The following is a 22,565-nucleotide window of genomic DNA, read 5'->3' as shown; positions in this document are numbered from 1 at the left end:
CAGATACTACAAGCTCTCCTGTATATAGTTATATGCTTCTGGACGATACTTAAAGTACAACTGAATATCAAAACAGAGTCCTCTAGTTCAATGTGAGATACTATCCTTAATTCCATTCAAAGGAAACTTGCTTGGAAACATCAAAAATCAAAAATAAGCTTTACTTTGGATTCCAAATGCTTATTTCCTTTTAACCCCACTGTCATAAAAAAACAATTTACAAAATTAAATTGAAATTCGTGGGGCACCTCGGTGGCTCAGTGGTTGAGCATCTGTCTTGGCTCAAGTCATGATCCCAGGGTCCTGGGATCAAATCCCACATCGGGCTCCCTGCAGGGAGCCCCCTTCTCCCTCTGCCTGTGTCTCTGCCTCTCTCTCAGAGTCTCTTATGAATAAACAAAATCTTTTAAAAATAAATAAAGTGCTATTCCTATTAGCAAACTACTAATAACAGTTTCTCAATAGTTTATTTTCCCACATATATCATTAAGAAACCAAGATGCTAAACCAAGCCTTTCTGCTAAACTGGTCTTGAATTGTGGGTTCAAATTCCTCTTCCTTTAGTCTCCTGTCTTAACAGATACTGTATCACACCCAAGTCACAGATATTTCATTCTCCCCCCACATTCAAAAACTAAATTTGATCCACTAAGACACAAAACTTCCTGAACCAGTCATTATTCTCCTTACAAGTTTTGAGATTTTGAGCAGTTACGATCCATATATAGGAATACTATATTTCTCAGTTCATGTGTACGCTTAAGAAAACTAGAGTCCCACACAGTATATCTCACTAAAAGAAACCAAGATTTGAGGCCTAAGGACTAGGTGGCTGATGATATGGGGCTTACAAACTCACATAAAATCATTCCCAAATTTGCATTGTCGTACAAAGCAAACTCCAAGCTATAACAATAGTACCAATTCCTGAAAAAGCAGCAGAGTTGGAATAAATACCCAACAAAAATTAAGCCAACTATCTCTACAACACAGTAACATTAAAGCAAATAAACATTAATTTACTTTCTATATATTTGAGTGATTACATGCCAAATACTTTATTAATTTTTTTTTTTTTTTTATGATAGTCACACAGAGAGAGAGAGAGAGAGAGGCAGAGACACAGGCGGAGGGAGAAGCAGGCTCCATGCACCGGGAGCCCGATATGGGATTCGATCCCGGGTCTCCAGGATCGCGCCCTGGGCCAAAGGCAGGCGCCAAACCGCTGCGCCACCCAGGGATCCCCAAATACTTTATTAAGCACTTGAGTGACATTATTCTTTTTTTTAAAGTTCTTTTTTTTTTAAGATTTTATTTATTTATTCATGAGAGAGAAAGAAAGGGGGGGGGCAGAGACACAGGCGAGAGGAAGAAGCAGACTCCATGCAGGGAGCCCGACGTGGGACTTGATCCTGGGTCTTCAAGATCAGGCCCCGCGCTGAAGGTGGCGCTAAACCTCCGAGCCACCAGGGCTGCCCCGTGACATTATTCTCATTTAAATGTTCACAATGACCCCTTGAAGTAGAAACCATTGTTATCCTCATTTTACAAATGAGGAAACTGAGTATTACATAGGCTAAATAACTTGACCAAGATCACACACCATTGTTTCTTTTTAAAAAAAATTTTTTTTAAAGATTTTATTTATTTATTCATAGAGTCAGAGAGAGAGAGAGAGGCAGAGACACAGGCAGAGGGAGAAGCAGGCATCATAACAGAGAGCCTGATGTGGGACTCGATCTAGGGTCTCCAGGATCATGCCCTGTGCTGCAGGCGGCGCTAAACTGCTGCGCCACTGGGGCTGCCCTATAAAATTTTTTAAAAAGTAATTTCTACATCCATTCGAGTGGGGCTCAAACTCAAAGCCCCGAGGATCTAGTTGCATGCTCTACCAATTGAGCCAGCCAAGTACCCCAAGATCACACATCTTTGAAGCAAACCAGATTCAGAACCTATTCTTTCCGAAAAAATCCAAAAGCTTAACCACAGCAACACATACACCAGTAGGGTGTATTTTGCTGATGAGCTCTCGTGTAAATGACTTCACACATATAAAGCCTTGTCTGTGCATAGAACACACCTAGCCTTTTCAATAGTGTAAAACAGGTCTAATACTTTGAATAAAGGAAAACCTATTATTGGTATCTATAAAAATCTGCTTGCTTAGTATCTCTGGAATCTACACGCTTCCCTCATTCCCGTGCGATTACCATAGCTAAGGCTATCAACATTTCTCAATTTACTACCTGGTTTAGGCTGACCTTCTTACCTGTAACGCAGCTCCACTTCATTCAAATCTACATACCTAGGCAAATCTATTTTTCTAAAACACAGACCTGACCAGCAACTGCTAATTTTTGTCAGAAAATGTTCAAAATTCATAAAAGGCTAGAATCTTAGATGACCTGCCCCTGTCAACCCCTTCTGTATCTTTTTTTTTTTTTTAACAACTTATGCTACTGCCAAAGTTAACAACTTACAGATCCCCCAGAGAAACCCAACTCCCCACCCTTTGCCTATAGGCCTGCCTTAATAAGGTTCTAACTTCAAGAAAACATTTCCACTTCTCCCTCCTTACCACCATGTTCCTTCTCCCTACTCATATTCTTACTTAGGATCACACCCCCTCCCTCCTCTGTGAATCCTTCCCTCACTTCTAAGGACTCCAAAATACTCCCATGGCTTTCTGGGGTTAGCCTGTATGCCATTGGATTATTTTTTTTTTTAATTTTTTTTTTAATTTTTTATTTATTTATGATAGTCACAGAGAGAGAGAGAGAGGCAGAGACACAGGCGGAGGGAGAAGCAGGCTCCATGCACCGAGAGCCTGATGTGGGATTCGATCCCGGGTCTCCAGGATCGTGCCCTGGGCCAAAGGCAGGCGCCAAACCGCTGCGCCACCCAGGGATCCCGCCATTGGATTATTAATGTCTGTTTGTTCTCCCAATAAACAGCAAGTTGCCTGAAGGCAGAAACTGGGTCTTTTTTCCACCTCTGGATCATTCCTCCACTAGTATAATGCCTAGCTTACAGGTGTTATCTCCACTCTAATATAAAACAAATATTGGTGCCCTCTTACTTGTACTTCCTAGCTTTCTTGCTTACTTGAACCTCTGCTAATTTTGGCGCTACAGAAATAATGCCAGGAGTTCAATGAACAATACTGGCATATTACTTTAGCTGATGCTAACTTATTCTATTTGAATGAAGTCAAAAGTAAAATCACAAAAAAACAAAACAAAAAAAAACAACAACAAAAAAAGTAAAATCACAATTCTCACAGAACTGGATTTGCTCAGTAAGTCAATCACAAAAGACGCTTAATGAGTGCATCATTCACACAAGTCTAAAATCAGATCCATTAAAATCAAGAGCCATTTAAATACACGGAGTTCATTTACTTACTCTATTAAGCGCTTTGGGGATGAGCCACTTTGGTGGAATTCATCAGCATCATAGAATTCATCTTCACTGCTAGAATAAGAGAACTCAGGGACAGTGTTTGGAGACAAGTTGACATGGCTTGGAGAAGTCAAACTGCTACTAGGTGGTGAGTGCCCACTGCCTAGGAAATGAAAATACCTTAAATTAAGAGACAATGTTGGTAATAAAGGGGAGAAAAATCATGGAGATGGGGTCAAAACAGACTTTTCTAAAATCAAGAAAAATTAAATTGGTAGAAGTCTTTACACCCTTTGTAAAGAAAATCAACATTTAAACTAGACAAAGAAAAAAGCAAATCATGTCATAGAATGGGACACAGACTTTTAAATGAAGAACTGCTATGTTCCCATTCTATAATGATCTATAATTAGAAAGGGAACTCTTTTGATTATAATCACAGTGTTTGAGTGCTGGGGTCAAAAGTCCCACAACAAATACAGTATCAGTGGAAAGCCGGGATTCCTATTTTATACCGTAGGATCCGGATATTTTAAAAATGCAGTAGCAACACAATGAGAATGCACAATGGAAAGAATATCAAAGACCACATGAATGTTAAAATATTCCCCAGGATCACACATTCATTCACATATCACATCACACATTCACATTAGTCATTATGTTTCAGCTGTCACATGAAAACACGAAAGCACCACACATATGCCAAACTCCTTTTCTACCTAAATTAAAGTCAGGTGTCTGGGGCTCAGGAGCAGAGGAAAACAGAGGTCTACCACGGGAAGAATGTGGAAAAGGAAAGAAGCAGGAAGAACATGTTTCTGTACCTAAGTAGTCTAAGGAAACTGAAATGAACAGAGAGCCACAGAAAGAAGACTACTAGCTAATCTCTGTGATCATGATCCATGGTCTAGTAACAAAATAAAACAATAAAAGAATCAAACAATGGGACACCTGGGTGGCCCAGGGGTTGAGCGTCTGCTTTTGGCCCAGGGCTTGATCCCGGAATCCGGGATCTGGTCCCACATCAGACTCCCTGCAGGGAGTCTGCTTCTCCCTCAGCCTATGTCTCTGCCTTTCTATCTAGCTGTGTCTCTCAAGAATTTAAAAAAAGAAAAGAACAAAGTATCAAACAATGGAAGACTACTGAGAGTAATTCAACAAGAATTTACAGAGCAACTACAACTCTCAAGCAATTTAAGCTGAACTCCTACAGATGCCTGGCAGAGGTCAGATTTAATTAGGTCAATGCTGGCAATCTAAAAGCCAAGGCCACAGTCCTAGAAGTTGAGAAACAGCAGCAATAAAAATGAATCCTAGAGGGGTGCCTGGGTGGCTCAGTTGGTTGAGCATCCACCTTGAGCTCAGGTCATGATCCTAGGACCTGGGATCGAGTCCCACATCAAGGCTGTCTGCTCAGCTGGCAGTCTGCTTCTCCTTCGGCCCTTCCTCCCCATTTGTGATTTCTCTCCCACATACATATATGCATGCATAAATAAAATCTTTAAAAGAAAAACAAAAACGAGGGACGTCTGGGTGGCTCAGTGGTTGAGCATCTGCCTTTGGCTCAGGTCGAGATCCCAGGGTCCTGGGATGGAGTCCTGCAACAGGCTCCTCACAGGGAGCCTGCTTCTGTCTGCCTATGTCTCTACCTCTCTCTCTCCCTCATGAATACATTTTTAAAAATAATTTTAAAAATTTGAAAAACAAATCCAGAGTCACCCATGGATTTTTAGCCCATTCTTGTGTCTATGGTTCAATAATTAGAGAAAAAGCACATCCACCTGCCACGTTTAGTTGCTTAGTTCACAAAGATATTTTAAAAACATAACAGAAAAAGTCTGCCACCGAAAAAGGTAATCTTACTGTGGAAATTCCAAAAATAGTTCATCTTAGCAAATGACTCTAAATTCCTCCCCCGCCCCTTGGCCCCCTGCAATAGTGGCAGTAAGATGGGAAAGAGACTTTCTCTTACTGAAACAGGTTTTTAAGAAAGCCTCCAAACCATCCAGGAATCAAAAATGAAAAGTAACATGCAAACACTCCAGATGATCACACAACTGAAAATCTGTCCAAAAAGAAAATGTGTTTAGGAATTGCAAACAAAAGAACTGAGTTATCCTTATAAGAACAAACAATATTATTTCTTTTCTCAGTTGTTACCTTATTTCTTTTTTATTTTTTATTTATTTTTTTCTTTTTTATATTAGAAAGTTAAAAGTGAAGATGATGAAATTAGGTTGAAAAATTAAGACATAAATCATATGTTAATTTCATTTCTAAAATGTCTTTAAATTTACCTACTCAAAAATGCTGTATTTAAAAAATCTGAAATAATTTATATTCTAAATTACTTATTATAATTATCCTAAATGTACACAGAAAGAGGGCTCACTTTTTCAAAGTTTGTAACTAATTTTATGTATCTCCAAATAGACAATTTTGGCTGTGTTTCCAAACTGACATAATCCTTTTAGTAAAAAGTGAGAGATTTATACAGTCTGAAGAGAAACCAGAATATCCTTTTTTTCTTTGAGAGAGAGAGAGAAAGAGAGAAAGAAAGAGGGCGAGGGATAGGGAGAGAGATAATCTTAAGCAAGCTCCACAGCCACTACATGAGCTCCATCTCATAGACCCTGAGGATCAGACCCGAGCTGAAATCAAGAGTTGGACGCTTAACTGACTGAGCCTCCGAGGTGCCCATGGAGTATCCTTTCTTAAAAAACAAAACACAGGTACTGTTTTTAAAATGAACCAAAGGTGATACAAGTAATGAAATACAGAAAAAAAGTCAAAGATTTCAGCCTTATTATGCAAATTGCTTATCACCATGTTCCCAAGACCTTCAAATAAGAGCTATTTTTGCTTTCTTTCTTTCAAAATTCAGAAGCCCATGCTGTTTAATATTAAAGAACAAAGTAACAGCATCAGCATCTTTACTAACTCAAATTTCAAAATGGGCTAATGTCACAAGGTAATTTTTCATTATTACAGAGGGAAAGTCTTGTCCAAGAAGTAAATCTGTGGAGGAACAAACAGGGGCTAATCTCCTACTTCCCCAAGGTGTAATAGGGACAAAAGCACTAAATTCTCCTTTGAATTTGGTTCAACAGGTATCTCAATGAAAACTAATCAGTATCTAATACAAACACTGTTAGCATCCCTGTAAATTACAGAAAAAATAAAGATCATAAGTCTAAATAAACAGAATAAAATTAAGATGAAGTATTTCTTTTTGCTTATGACAAAAATATGAAAGAATGATAAATCTAACCTTAAAAAATATATATGTGCCAAAAGTGGCTGTACAAGGATATTCACTGAAGTACTGCTTGTAATAGGAAAATACAGGAAACAACCTAAATGTCTATAAGCAGAGAAACAGGTCATATGTGCACTGGCAGCCACAAAAAGAACACTGTAGACCTAATGGTATAAACACAGAAAGCAGTCTAAATGTTCTGTTAAATGCAAAAAGAAAGACATAGAAACACATGATGTCACTCAGGTTAAAACATTAAGAATACACAATATATTTTCACAAAACTGGAACAAATAATTCTAAAATTTGTAGAGATCCACAGAAAACCCCAAATAGCCAAAGCAGTCCTGGGAAAGAAGAATAAAGTGGAATACCTCCACTTACATTATAATATCAGATTTCAATATATACTACAAAGCTGTAGTAATCAAAACAGTATGGTACTGACACAAAAACAGACATACAGATCAGTGGAACAGAATAGAGATCCCCAAAATGTATTCATGATTATGGAGTCAATTATTCCATGACAAAAGAGGCAAGAACATACACAATGGGTAAAAGACAGTCTCTTCAATAAATGGTGCCTGGAAAACTCGACAGCTGCATGCAAAAAGAATAAAATCGGACCATTGGCTAATACTATACACAAAAATACACTCAAAAATGAATTGAAGATCTAAATGTGAGACTTTCAAGCATAAAAATCCTGGGAGAGAAAACAGGCAGAAATTTCTCTGACATCGGCTGTAGCACATTTTTTCTAGATAAGTCTCCTAAGGGAAGGCAAACAAAAGCAAAAATAAACTATTGGGACTACATAAAAAAAAAAAAAAAACCTCTTTTGCACAGTGAAGGAAACTATTGACAAAACAAAAAGACACTGTACTGACTAGGAGAAGATATTTGCAAATGACGTATCTAATAAGGGGTTAATATCCAAAATTATATAAAGAACTTACACAACTCAATATCAAAGGAACAAATAATCTGATTTAAAAAGGGGCAGAGGACTAACATTTTTCCAAAGAAGTCATACAGATGGTCAACAAACATCTCTCATGATTCAATGAAATGCAAATCAAAACCACGATGAGATTTCACCTTATACCAGACAGAATGGCAAGTAATAACAAGTCAAAATGACAAGTGATAACAAGTGCTGGAAACACTAATCCAAAAAAATATACACACCTCTATACGTACTGCGGCATTATGTACAATAGCCAAGATATGGAAGCAACCTAAGGGTCCATCAACAGGTGAAAAAAGAAAGATGTGGTGTGTATACACACAGAGAGAATATTACAGAGTTATAAAAAAGGATGAGATTGTGCCATTTGAGACAACATGGATGAACCTAGAGGGTTATTATGCTAAATGAAATAAGTCTAACTGAGAAAGATAAATACCACATGATTCCACTCATAAGTGGGAAAAAAAAAAAAAAAAAAAACACCCCACAAATAAACAAACAAAAGGCAGAATCAGACATATAATACAGACAACAAAATGATGGTTGCCAGACAGGAGACAGGTGGAGGGTTGAGCAAAACGGATGAAAGGGAGAGGGAAATACAGAATTCCAGTTATGGATTGAATAAGTCACAGGAATAAAAGGCATAGCATAGGGAATACAGTCAATAATACTGTAACAGAGACGTAACAGGACAGATGGTAGCAACACACTTGGGAGAACATAGCATAATATATAACTTGTCAAATCACTAAGTTGTCACCTAAAACTAATGTAACATTGTTAACTATACTCAAGAAAAGACTTGGGGGGCACCTGGGTGGCTCAGTTGGGTTAAGCAGCTGCTTTCAGCTCAGGTCCTGAGACTGAGCCTCACTGTGGGCTCCCTGCTCATCAGGGAGTCTGCTTCTCTTTCTGCCCCTCCTCCTGCTCGTGCTCTCTTTCTCAACTAAATAAATAAATAAAATCTTTAAAATAAGTGAAGTTTTTAAGTAAAAAAACAACAACAACAACAATATAGGTATATACGTACATATGTACATGCAAATACATGTAAACACATGCAAATGAGAGGGAAAAATAAAGGAGACTTTCAGCTTTGTTCTCTATACTTTTATACTGATTTCTTTACAATAATAAAGTATACAGGTCTGACTCAAGCAAAATTCTTTAAAAAGCCAATAAGATCTTAAAATAAATCTTTTCCTAAGGTAAACAATATCCTGCAATATTTTATTTAAAATGTAATTATTACTAGAGCTTCTGGCTCTATCCACAAAGTATAGAACTGTAATGGTAAAATTATGGTATCTCCATCACAAATATACAACACATTTCACCCTTTTTTCCATCAGTCATCACACACAAATCTTAAATGTTAATGAGTTATGAGAATTAAAGAAATTACACAAATATGTACCTGTACTATTGGGTGTTGGAGTCTGATGATGTCCCAAGGTAGCTAAGACAGGTCCAACTGGTAGGGAGGATGGGCGTTGCTCTGACTTACACAACTGAGCAGGTTCTAGAAGATTTGAACATACAAAAGAAGTTAAGAGAAAAAGCCAAATACACGCGTGTTAACTGCAATTGTATGGAATTCAAAATTCTAAAGATCAGTAATTTTTGAAACTGTCTTCCATTAAGTCAGTCAAGTTCCATGCTACTCCTTCCTGACCTTCCATCCCCTTTAAACTCAATGGCGATATGCTACCAGGTAGTAAGACATTAGGCAGGATATCAAGAGACTGGTCACAGCAGCCAAAATCTCAATAAAAATACTCTATAAAATCAGTAAACACAGGCAGCCCCGGGGGGGGGGGGGGGGGGCTCAGCGATTTAGTGCCACCTTCAGCCCAGGGCACAATCCTGGAGACCCAGGATCGAGTACCACATAGGGCTCCCTGCATGTAGCCTGATTCTCCCTCTGCCTGTGTCTCTGCCTCTCTCTCTTTCTCTGTCTCTCATGAATAAAATCTTTGAAAAAAAATTCAGCAAACACTTCTGATGATAAAGTCTTTCTAAGCACCAAACCACATAAAATCATTTTAAAATAGGGTACATGGGGCACTGGGGTGGCTTAGGCAGTTGAGTGGCTGACTCAATTTCAGCTCAGGGTCATGGGATTGAGCCCTGCATAAGGCTTTGCACTCAGCAGGGAGTCTGCCTGAGATTCTTCCCCTCTCCCGCTTGTACACACATGCGCATGTGCACGCTCTCTCTAAATAAATAAATCTAAAGAAATAAAATAGGGCAGTAGTACTTCTTTAGCCCCACAAAACATTAAGCTCATTTTCTTAATGAATCCAAATTCACAAAAGGATTTCATGTACTTTTACATATTTTTAAAGGCATTTTTTCATTACAATTTCTGACTTAACTACATCATTGAAAAAACAGAGATGTTGGATGCAACAAAAGGTAAGAAGAACTGGTTACATAGGTATTGTCCCTAAGCCTTCATTTGCTAGTTAAAATACTATTGATCACTTTATACTTAAAAATACACGTCTATCTAATAGGCAGGCATCACAAATGTCATCCTGCCCTTCTATTACCTTAGAGTCCACCATGAAGAAACCATTTGTATTCTTCATAGTTATAAAAAATACCCTAAAATATAAAGTTCCCGGATCACCTTCAAGTAGACCAAGGTAGATTAAGCTTTCCTTGGTAGCACAAATGCTGGGTCATACGATTGTGTCCCACCAGCTAATTCAAGTATTAGTTTTCCTTCCATATCACTTTGAAAATCAAAAGTTATTTCACTGCATTTAAAAAAACCCCAATACCAAAAATATTATCACCTTTCCCAATTCATTTTCTGCTGTACCACTTTGTGACTTCTTTTACTTATTAAAAAACGAAAACAAGCCCTTCAAGATTACTATGACAGCTGTACAAATTAAGCTTTTTCTAATCAATTAATCTGAAATAATTTTGCAAATACCATACCTGGAGGTAAGACAGTCTGGGTGGGCATTGTGTTTATCACAGGTTCCAAGGGACTAGGTTGATATATAGCATCTACAGGATTAATAGTACTCTGAGATAAAGAAACACAGTACAGTTATTTTTAATTAAATGCCCTTTCAGTGCTGACCCTCCCAAATATATGAAATGCCCACACATCTGATAGCAAAGTCCTTAGGGTAGCTATATAGATAAGCGGATCAAAATGGAAAGAGGAAATAAAACACCTCTATGATACAGAAGTCTAAGAGTTTCTATATAAAAAAAAAAAAGAAAAGAAAAGAAAAGAAAACCTCAGTAAGGAGGGATAGTGAAAGAATCTCTGTCATATAGGAAGGTAAAGCTAAATGGAAAAACTTGCCAAGAGTTGTAAAACGGTGTGGGAAAATTTTAGGAAGCCAAAACAGTAACTTCTAGATTCAGTTTGGTGCTTGTCACTTAATTCTCAATTCACCACAAATACTGTTTCTCTATCAAAGACAGAGAGAAATGTTCTCTCTTCCTTTGCTATCTTTAAACATTACAACTCTACCTGATGAATGTACTTGCACCACTAGGACTTTATTTATCTTTCCACCTCATACCACTACCACCTTCTATTGTGTCACTGCACACACTGCATAGGCATCTAGTTTTATAGTCACTAAAGGCAAAGAGATACATCTTCTAATTAGGGGGTGCAGAGAAGATGGCTTTCTTTTGGAGGATTAAGAAGAAAAAAAATAAACATGTAGTTGCAATTTTAGAGGAAAAAAAAAGTCTAAATTTTTCTGATTTCAAGCCAAGAACTTATTCTGCCAGCATGATGACATTTTAAAAACAAGACTCCACAGTTTATTGATGTTTTTTTTTACTTGGAGGAGGTGGGTATGTTTAAACTGAGGTCTCTGCCAGAGTAAAGTTTACATCTATCATTTAAAAGACTACACCAGATGAAAACCAAAAAATGAAATAGTCCTTTTCCATGCGGCTGACAGTCTTAACTGATAGCTCAGGAAGAGAGAGAACATTGCAGGAGATTGTATTCATATCTTATAATCGTATTATAACACCATGACTCAAACTCTAAATTCACACTGTGAAAAAAAGATAAAAAATTCCAATGTCTCTAATTCAAATTTTAAAAATACTTATCTCTGGCTTCTTAAGAAATATGCAAACAACATATTTAACTTTTTTACATTTTAAACCAAATATAAAGATAACATGCTTATCCTTTCAAGTATAACCATGAGATGGTTTTGAAGATTTTGAAGAATTTCCAGATCTAGACAAGCTGGCATCTGTAAAGTCTTGGGACAAAAAAGGGAGGGCTGCCTCCTGCTTTAGAAATACAGTTTAAACAGAAGTCATTCAGTTATCATAAACATAGGGTCACTCCAACTACAAATCTTCAAACTCTATTTTCAGATGGGAAATACCAATAATAAAATTTTCTTTTCTTTTTAAAGAAGTTGAATCTAAGGGAAAAGTAAAAAGCTGAGGAGGAGGAAAGAATAAGAAAATGGCTGTGAGAGAAGTCATATTGCAATTTGTTCTAATAAAAACACAAGGTATACCACAATAGCAATGACAACACAACACGTAAAATCTAAAAGTAAAATAGAAACTGATAAACAATATTAAGATATGTTTCAATACTGAATCCCTCCCCTTCTGCTTTCATCTGGGAAAAAAAGAAGTTTGACAAGAAATGTAGCATTGTGAGTTATGCCTTAGTCATAAAAGCTGTATTTTCACACCATGATTAACCCTTCATGTTAACACATGCAAAGTGATTCAATCTGAACCAACACTTAGAAAAATTTTAACATTTTCCCTGCAAATGATTGCTGAAAGATGGCCAACTTTAGGAGCTTAAGGAAAATTGCAAGAGTCAACAACAAAAAGCAGTGAGTAGGTGAAGAGAGGAATTTGTGTTGAAAAATGAGTAGAAGTTCAGGCTTCTCCTGACATGACTGGTTATAATGCTCTGCAGAAGTAAAGGGAAACAAAAAGATTAGATTAAACTTACTATAATTCCATCTGCGTGCTTCTCCGCATTACACTGGTCCTTAAGGAAAAATGTTAAAAATATTAACTTCATTCTTTTATTTAAGTCAGTCCTTGTGTACTTTCTTCCCTATTAAGAAACCTTACTTTACTAGTCAGTAACAGTGTTAGAAAACCATTTCTCTGCTTCTACTGAGATTATAATTCCATTTGTACATTGCTAGCCAAACATAATTCTATCATTGGCTACACAACCACCACCAATAGCATGGCAATTATTTTTCTAAACAGATCCTTAATTAAGTTCATTATAGAAATATCCGATGAAGACTGTGTAGTCATATCAGTACCAACTATTAAAAGCAGATATACTAATTTAGGATTGAAGATAATTTTATAGTAAATTTTACCAACTACCCACAACCCTAACACTCTTACTGCACTTTAAAGGTTTAAGAATCAGGGCAGACCCGGTGGCGCAGCGATTTAGCGCTGCCTGCAGCCCGGGGCAAGATCCTGGGGACCCGGGATCGAGTCCCACATCGGGCTCCCTGCGTGGTGCCTGCTTCTCCTTCTGCCTGTGTCTCTGCCTCTCTCTCTCTAACTGTGTCTCTATGAATAAATAAATAAAATCTTAAAAAAAAAAAAGTTTAAAGGTATAAGAATCAGGGCAGCCTGGATGGCTCAGCAGTTTAGCGCTGCCTTCAGCCCAGGGCATGATCCTGGAGACCCGGGATCAAGTCCCACATCAGGCTCCCTGCATGGAGCCTGCTTCTCCCTCTGCCTGTGTCTCTGCCTCTCTCTCTCTCTCTCTCTCTCTCTCTCTCTCTCTCTCTGTTTCTCTCATGAATAAATAAACAAAATCTTTAAAAAAATAAATAAAGGTATAAGAATCATATACACATGGTATCCATGGAATGACCTAGAAGTTAACACTAACAAATATTTTGCATTTATTATTCCAAGTGGAATAATATATTCTACCGATTCTATAACGTAGGTACTACTAATATTGGGCATATGAGAAAAATGAGACAGAGGGTGGAGAGCCAGGATTCCAAGAGTCTGATTTCAGAATTCATGTTCTTAATATGCTATTTTGCCTTGCTTCTCCAAGGATGTACTTCAGGAAGAAGGTGGTGGAAAGTTACCAACACATATTAGGTTCTGTAATTATAATCCATCTATTTGTATTATGTAGATAACATGTTCAATTTTAAATAAAACTGTTTTAAGTTTTAGCTCCTAACTATCAGGAAATTTTAAAGTCTTAAGAGAAACCATTATTTGGTCTTGGCTTTAAACATAATGGCCAAGTTTTATCTCATTTATCTGTAACCTTTTCTTTAACTACTTAGTTTGCTCAGAAATCAATATATTGAAGGGTCAACCATGAGCAATGTGAAGGTTTGGGATTTTTTTTTTTTTTTTTTAAGTGCAGGTACAAAAAAGCATTGACATAGCAGGCCTGCCTGCTGGCAAGTTAGCCTTTGGCTAATGACTAGGAACTTGGATTTCAGGAGGGTTCCCACCACTGTCTGGTAGAAGAGGGGCTCACTGTGCCTAAACTGTTGGCAAAGAACATGGTTTATGCTGACAACCTGATTTCCTTCTGAAGTCTGGAATCTTGATAAGTGCTAGGAAGAGAGAGCTTACATGACAAGGTCCCAACAAAAACCATGTTGAGGCTTTAATGAGCTTCCCTGGTAGACAACATTTTACATATGTTGTCACAATTTGTTACTGGAAGAACTAAGCACATTCTGTGAGTCTACTGGGAGAAGACATTTGGAAGCTTGTGCATTGGTTTCCTCTGAATTTTGCCTTATGTGCCTTTCCCCTTTGCTGATAATGCTTTGGGTCCCTTGCTCTAATAAAGGATAGCTATGAATATGACTATACACTGTGTCCTGTGAGTCCTCCAAGCAAATCATCAAGATCATCAAACCTAAAGGTGGTCTTTGGGAACTTCCAGCACAGTCGGTATCTTTTACATATCCTTGAGAATAACTGCACTTTGTTAACTGTGTAATTCATGCTGAGGTTTTCCCCTATTTGCAAAATTAACTATATATTTAGAATATATATTGAATATATATATACTATATGTTCAAAGTTTCAGTTAATTCTTAATAGACACAGTTGAAAATAAATTATTAAGAAGAAAGAAATTTAAAGTTTCTTGCTCAGACGGCATTTTAATTCTGGCTTTTCCTTATTAATTTCTATATATTAAATTGATTTTTCCAAAGGGTTTCTTGGAAAGAAATATTACATACATGTGATAGATTAAAATTTCCAGAAATGGCCCCAACAAGAGAGACTGTTCATGTCCCTTACCCTAGAACCTTAGGTGGGCCTTTGTGATGGTCTCTACCAGTAAGTACAACAGAAAGTGACTATATGTGATTTCTAAGACAAGGTCATGAAAATGTTACAAACTTTCACCAAGTTTTCTAGGAAACCAACCACCATACTGTGAAAAAACCCAAGCAGCTACATGGAGAAGAATCTAGGCTCCCAACTGAACTTTCCAGGCATATGAGTGAACCACCTTGAAAGTAAATAAATCCTCTAGCCCCACATCAAGTCATTACAGATGACACTGCATGAAACAGAAACAAGTCATGAAGTCTACCCAAATTGCATATTTGAAAGCAAAATTTAAATTACTGTTGCTATTTTAAGACACTCAGCTTAGACTAGTTTGTTATGCAGTGATTGATTACTGATATATTACAATAGATATATGTATATTATCTAAGAAAACCACGACTTTTAATTGTGGTATAATTTAAAATAAACTTCAGTATCTGACAAACTTTTTCCCCAAATGTTCTCAATTAATAATGTATGCTACCTACAGCATATTTTAAACTAGGGTTCATTATTTTTGCTACTGTTGTGGTTTGTCTTTTAAGGCACAGTCAAATCATAGACTATTAAATGCCTTATCGGGATCCCTGGGTGGCGCAGCGGTTTGGTGCCTGCCTTTGGCCCAGGGCGCGATCCTGGAGACCCGGGATCGGGTCCCACGTCGGGCTCCCGGTGCATGGAGCCTGCTTGTGTCTCTGCCTCTCTCTCTCTCTCTCTCTCTGACTATCATAAATAAATAAAAATTAAAAAAAAAATAAATGCCTTATCATTCTCATCATGTACTTTAGGGATTTTGTTCTATTACCTAAAAAGGCTATATTCATCCCCGCCTTACCCCCACTTCCATCCTTCTTTTTAAAAAATTGTTTTGTTTTTGTTTCGTAACCTTTAATCAGGTTCTGTTAAAGCTAAATCTCAAGAATTACTGAACTCAAGATTTGACTGCATTCAATATGAATTATGTTAAAGAAACAAAGGTTCTTTTTTTTTTTTTCAAAGCAAAGGTTCTAATGCTACTTCCCACTTAACCTATCTGTATGTTTATCTGGTTATAAATCCCTCAATCCTTAATACAAAAGCTATTCTCCAAATATACCAGCATGACTGAGATCTGGAAATGTGATAATGAACAAAAACATCAGCACAACATAATTTGATAAGACTTCTGACCAAAATTATAGACTTCAGTTTTTTAAAACCATGTCTACCAACAAAATATATGAAATATACCCTCATCTCTGTAATAAGGCAATGTAGTCTAGTTAAAAACTCCCTTAATTATGGACCAACTAACACACTTACCAATTATATGAAACAAAACAAAACACACAAATTCAAGTTTGATTAGATTCAACAAATGAGGCTAGGACAACCGGATATCCACAGGCAGAAAAATACATTATCATTTTTTTTTAGGTTTTATTTATTCATGAGAGACATAGAAAGAGAGCCAGAAACACAGGCAGAGGGAGGAGAAGCAGGCTCCATGCAGGTAGCCAGATGTGGGACTCGATCCCGGGAACCCGGGATCCAGGCCCTGAGCCGAAGGCAGACATTCAACCGCTGAGCCACCCAGGCATTCCCAGAAAAAGACATTTAGACCCCTACCTCACATTACAAAGATGAACTCAAAGTGGATGACATACAAATATAGCTAAAACTATAAAACTCTTCGAAGAAAAAGGAATAAATCTTTGTGATCTAGGATTAGGCAACAACAGATAAGCCACCAAAGGCACAAACAATAGAAGATTGATAAACTAGACTTCATAAAAAATAAAAATATGCATGCTACTCAGGACAATATCAAGAAAGTGAAAAGGTCAACCCACAAACCTGGAGAAAAGTATGCAAATCATGTCTGATAAAGATTTGTATTTAGAACATATAAAATCACTCCTACAACTCAATGAGATTGAAAAGAACCCAACTAAAACATCAGCAAAGAATTTTAATAGACATTTCTCCAAGGATAAATAAATGGCTAAAAAGCACATGAAAAGATGTTCAACATCACTATTCCTTAGGAAAATGCAAATGAAAACCACAAGATACCACTAGAATGGCTACAACAACAACAACAACAAAAAAACAATGACAGGAGTGATATATATAGGTTCCATGGATCTATTATTCATTAATTAAAGTATAGCTGACAATGTTATATTAGTTTCAGATGTACAACACAATAATTCGACAAGTCTATACATTATGCTATGCTTACCGCAAGTGCAAATACCACTTGTCACCATGGTATTACAATACCATTGAGTATATTCCCTATACTGTACCTTTCATCCCCATGACTTACTCAATTCCATGACTGAAAGCTGGTACCTCGCACTCCCCTTCACTCATTTTTCCCACTCCCCTAATTTCCCCTCCTCTCTGGCAACCACCAACTGTTCTCTGCATTTATGGGTTTGTTTCTGCTTTTGTTTGTTCATTTGTTTTGTTTTTCAGATTCCAAAAAGTAAAATCATGTGGTATTTACAGTTGACCATAAGATACAAGCATTATCCAGGTAGACTGATCCAATTTCATGAGCTATTAATATTAAAAGCAAAACTTTCCCTGGCTAGTGCCAGAAGAAAAGGTCAAAAATGTAAACGATGAGAAGGATAGGCTAGGCTAGGTCACCCACTGGCTGTGAAAATGGGGAGAGTCTGTGCAAGGGCCAGAGAGAGGTCTTTAGTTGCTGGCAGTGAATTCTAGCTAACAACTATCAAGGATATGGGGACTTCAGTCCTACAACAAAGACCTGAATAAGCCTGGAAGTGGATTCTTTCCCAGAGCCTCCAGATCTAGAACCTTGATTTGGGCCTTGTGATATCCTTAAGCATAGAATCCAGCCCAGTCACTTTAGAGTCTGATCTACAGAACTGTGAGCTAATAAATGAGTGCTGTTTTAAGTCACCAAAAAAAAAAAAAAAAAAAGAAGAAGAAGAAGAAAATCACAAACATTGGTGAGTATGTTAAGAAAATGGAATTGTAACAACACACTGTGAGAATGTAAAATGGTGTGGCTGCTTTGAAAAGTAGCTTAGCAGTTTCTAAAAAAGCTAGACACAAGAGTTACCATATGACCCTATTAATGCCAATTCCAGGTATAAAGTTAAAAGAAACGGAAATACACCTCCACACAAAGCCATTATAATGACATTCATTGCAGTATTATTTATAATGGCCAAAAAAAATTGGAAAGAACCCAAAAGTCTATCAACTGATGAATAAACAAAATGTGTTATATCCTTTCAATAGAATATTATTCAGAAATGAAAAGGAATTAAGTTCTGACGCATGCTACATGAGTGAACTTTATAGTATGTAAATATCAATAAATCTTTTTAAAAAGTCTAATGAGATATTTATAAACACTTATGGAAAAAAATTCTACAAAAGAAAAATGTCCTGGAGAGAGAACCTGAGATCCAGACAACTTAAATATACAATCTACTTTGAAAGGATAATCTAGACCTGTACATACTGTCCAGTGTGGGAACTACTAGTCACACATGGCTATTGAGCACTTGAAATGGAGCTAGTTCAGATTGTAAAATACAACCAAGATACTGAAAACTCAGTACAAGAAAAAAAGATAGAATATGAAGTTTCTCACTAATGAATTTTTATATTGCTTATGTTGAAATGATTTTGGATATATTGGGTTAAATAAAATGCAGTGTTAAAATTAATTTCACTTGCTTATATGAGTTGTGGCATATGGTCTTATCACCTAATCTCTGGTCAAGTCCTCAGATGCAGGGCCTCCCAGATTATTTCCACTCTATTCTACCTCCCTCACCTTCTTCCACAGTTTCCCATGAAACACCAGCTGTCTCCATCTATGGTACAAAGAACAAATTCTGAACTAACAGAGCCCACCTGAAAATCTCACTAACCAAGTAATGCCCAAATTTTGCTGCATATTACAACCACCTGGGAGTTTAAAATCCCAAAGCGCAGGTGATACCCCATAGCAATTACCACACAATGTCCGGGAGTGGGAGCCAGGCATGAGACTTGTTAAAGATCTCCAGATGATTCTAATGGATAGCAAAATTCAGGAACCAATGCATTATTAATCATTGAGGCAGGAGGGAAACTTCTGGTAGTGAGAATTAAAGAATCAAAACTGGAAGGAGTTTAAAAATCCTACCTATATAGCATGCTGCTTCTGACAAGCTAATACTGGGGTCCCTGGGTGGATCAGTTGGTTAGGCATCTGCCTTAGGCTCAGGCCATGTTCCCAGGGTCCTGGGATCGAGTCCTACAGCAGGCTCCCTGTGAGAAGCCTGCTTCTCCCTCTCCCTCTGCCTGCTGTTCCCCTACTTGTGCTCTGTCAAATAAATAAATAAAGCCCTTTAAAAAATAAATTTAAAAAGCTAATACTAAATAAATTCCAAATAATAGAGGTATCAAATTGACTATCTTCTTATATTCCTATATTCCTTTGGGGTCTCAGGTGGCAATCTCTCTCTCAAAGTAGCTGATTTCAATATTTTATTAACCTATCAATGAAGAATAGTCCTCCAAAATGACTGTAACAACTTATATTCCCATCAGTATTAGAAGTTCTGCAATGTTTACCAACAGCACAACAGAGAAGTGGCTAAATAAAAAAATCATAAAGTGGAAACTGTGCAGCCATTAAAAATTATGTATTAGAAACATCCACTCAAAATTCACAATTATCAGGTCCCTACTATGTGGCAGGCAACTGTTCTAGGCACTGAGGATAAGTGGTGTAATGGAGTGAATATTTGTGTGTCCCTACCTCTCACCACCAAATTCAGAAGCCCTACCCTCAGTATGGCTATATTTGGAGATGGGGCCTCTAATGAAGTAAATTATGGTTAAATAAGGTCCTAAAGATGGGGCCCTGACCCAGTAAGTGTCCTTATAAGATACCAGAGAAGTCTCCTCATCCTCTCTCTCCCTACTCTCCCTCTTTCCCCTTCTATTCCTCCCCACTCTCTCTCTCTCCTCTCTCTCTGTTCTTTGTGCATGTACCAAGCAGAGGCCGTGTGAGGACATACTGAGATGGTGGCTATCTACAAGTTTGATTCCCCTCACAGGGAATCAAATTGGCAGGAACCTTGATCTTCAACTTCTAGCCTCTAAAGCTGTGAGAAAATAAATTTCTGTTCTTTAAGCCACCCAGTTTGTGGAGGTTTGTTATGGCAGCCCAAGCAGACTAATACAATGGTAAACAAAGTCCTTAAGGAGATTATAAATCAGGTTGCAGAGAGACAATAAACAAGATATCATATAATTTGGGCCAGTAATGCAAGACCTCTCATCACAAATGAGAGGTTAGAGATTATTTTAGAGTGGTCAGGAAGATCTCTTCAAAGAGATTTCATGTGGGTGGAAATCTGAATAAAGTGAGGGAGTGAGTCTTGGAAATCTGGGGTAAGTTCTTTCCAGGTAGTGTGGAAAGCAAATACAAATCCATGAAGCAGAAAAAGTCTGGCCTGTGAAAAGGAAAACAAGCCAGTGTTGTTGGAATAGAGTAATCAAGTGAGGGTAGATGAGATGTGAGAGAGTAACGATGGTTCAAATGATTTAAGTTACTGTAAGTAGTTTAGATTCCATTCCAAGGGAGATGGGAAACCATTTAGGAGGATTTGAGCAGGTAAGTGAAATGGTCTGATTTACATTTAGAGATACACAGAGTTTTTTTTTTTTTAATTTTTATTTATTTATTTATGATAGTCACACAGAGAGAGAGAGAGGAGCAGAGACATAGGCAGAGGGAGAAGCAGGCTCCATGCACCGGGAGCCCGACATGGGATTCGATCCCGGGTCTCCAGGATCGTGCCCTGGGCCCAAGGCAGGCGCTAAACCGCTGCGCCACCCAGGGATCCCACACAGAGTTTATATAGAGTACATGTATAACTTAAGGGATGTGTTTGTACATTAAAAGCCATGAAAAGGGATCCCTGGGTGGCTTGGCGGTTTAGCGCCTGCCTTTGGCCCAGGGCATGATCCTGGAGACCTGGGATCGAGTCCCACATCAGGCTCCCTGCATGGAGCCTGCTTCTCCCTCTGCCTGTGTCTCTGCCTCTCGCCCTCTCTCTGTGTCTCTCATGAATAAATAAAATCTTTATAAAAAAAAAAAAAGAAAAAAAATCCATGAAAAACTTCCTTCTAAAAAGAGTTAAAAAGCCAAATTCCATTTACTTAATCTATGTTACCCATTCTGAAGGACCTTGAAATGTAACTATCAAGCTGGGCTAAAGAAAACAGAGTAGGAGGTATAGACTAAATAGTAGAAACTACTAGGGGCAGTTCACTGGCTTGGTCAGTGGAGCGTGCAGCTCTTGATCTCAGGGTTGTGAGTTTGAGCCCCCATGTTGGATGTAGAGATTACTTAAAAAATATATTCTGATCCACATAAGTAGATGAAAAATTTAGACACATACACAGGAATCAGACAAGAGTTGTCATAAAAAAAACCCAAAAAACCCTAGAAAGTGAACACAAGCCCTTATGTTGTGACACTTTAATACTGAATCAGCCTCAAAAGAAAATGACACTGCCCCCTTTAATTTATATGCTGAATATCCTTACTATCTAAGTACAAATGGACTGTCCTATAAGATTGTATCATTATTAACAATGCTAGGGGGGATCCCTGGGTGGCGCAGCGGTTTGGCGCCTGCCTTTGGCCCAGGGCGCGATCCTGGAGACCTGGGATCGAATCCCACGTCAGGCTCCCGGTGCATGGAGCCTGCTTCTCCCTCTGCCTGTGTCTCTGCCTCTCTCTCTCTCTCACTGTGTGCCTATCATAAATAAATAAAATAAAAATTATTAAAAAAAAAAAAACAATGCTAGGTAAAAAGTGACCATTATTGGGCAAACAAATACAACTGAGTAGGTAAAATAGGCCAGTAATTAAAAACTCATGCAAACATCCCAATAGTAGCCTCTTATTGGCAGATGAACTGCCTGCCCACCCTCTTCAAGCCACTAGCTGGAAATACAGAGGTACAGTCAGGTAGAAATAACAGGAGCGGAATTTCCTTTTTAATTCTTATTTTCAAACACTAAAATGCTTATTTTGCAAAATACAAAGCAATCAAATCTATATTTAAGTTGAATACACCAACATTTTTCAGAAAAGCAGGCACAATAGCCATGAAATTTTTACTGAACCACAACAATTCAAAATACATTTTGTGGTATGAATAAAGAACAGCAATTTAAAGTAGTGGTTCACTAATGTAGTTTAGTACCAGAAAAAAAATCTACAACACAATTAATAAATATGTATCTTTATTAATACTCCTTATTATGCATGAGAAAAAGAACTCTTGCTAAAATTTAATTTCTTTTCTAAGAAAAACTTTTCTGTGAAAGGTTTTACAAAATAGATCCTTGCTCCAAGTAGTGATAATGTATAAAATGAACAAAGGGATAAGTAATTCAAATGTGCTCCCCTCCTTCCCAGTCATTGGGTCAGAAATTACCATGTCAAAAACAGGAACATGCTACCAAGGTAATATCCCAGTACAACAGTTGTTCAATAGTACCAGGAACCTCACAATACAATTTACTGTAGAAAAGTATATATTTCAG

At 37.5% G+C, this 22,565-nt stretch overlaps 1 protein-coding gene across 7 annotated transcripts in view; it reads right to left on the bottom strand.

Moving 5' to 3' along the window:
- The window catches only part of OSBPL9 (oxysterol binding protein like 9), a 170,250-nt gene that overhangs the window by 17,901 nt on the left and 129,784 nt on the right, over positions 1-22,565 (bottom strand). For 5 of the 7 annotated variants that reach the window (XM_041739145.1, XM_041739147.1, XM_041739151.1 and 2 more), the window contains 4 exons: positions 12,628-12,666; positions 10,596-10,686; positions 9,061-9,165; positions 3,406-3,565 (listed from right to left, as the gene is read on the bottom strand). In XM_041739145.1, coding sequence (XP_041595079.1) covers positions 3,406-3,565; positions 9,061-9,165; positions 10,596-10,686; positions 12,628-12,666 — 395 coding nt within the window. The remainder of the gene's footprint in view (positions 1-3,405; positions 3,566-9,060; positions 9,166-10,595; positions 10,687-12,627; positions 12,667-22,565) is intronic. The other 2 variants (XM_041739146.1, XM_041739148.1) reach the window with 1 other exon arrangement.

This window comes from Vulpes lagopus, chromosome 23, assembly GCF_018345385.1.
Source record: "Vulpes lagopus strain Blue_001 chromosome 23, ASM1834538v1, whole genome shotgun sequence".
In the NCBI taxonomy this organism is placed as follows: domain Eukaryota; kingdom Metazoa; phylum Chordata; class Mammalia; order Carnivora; family Canidae; genus Vulpes; species Vulpes lagopus.
The sequence above is the reverse complement of the archived record's forward strand: the minus strand, read 5'-3'. Positions and strand labels throughout refer to the sequence as shown.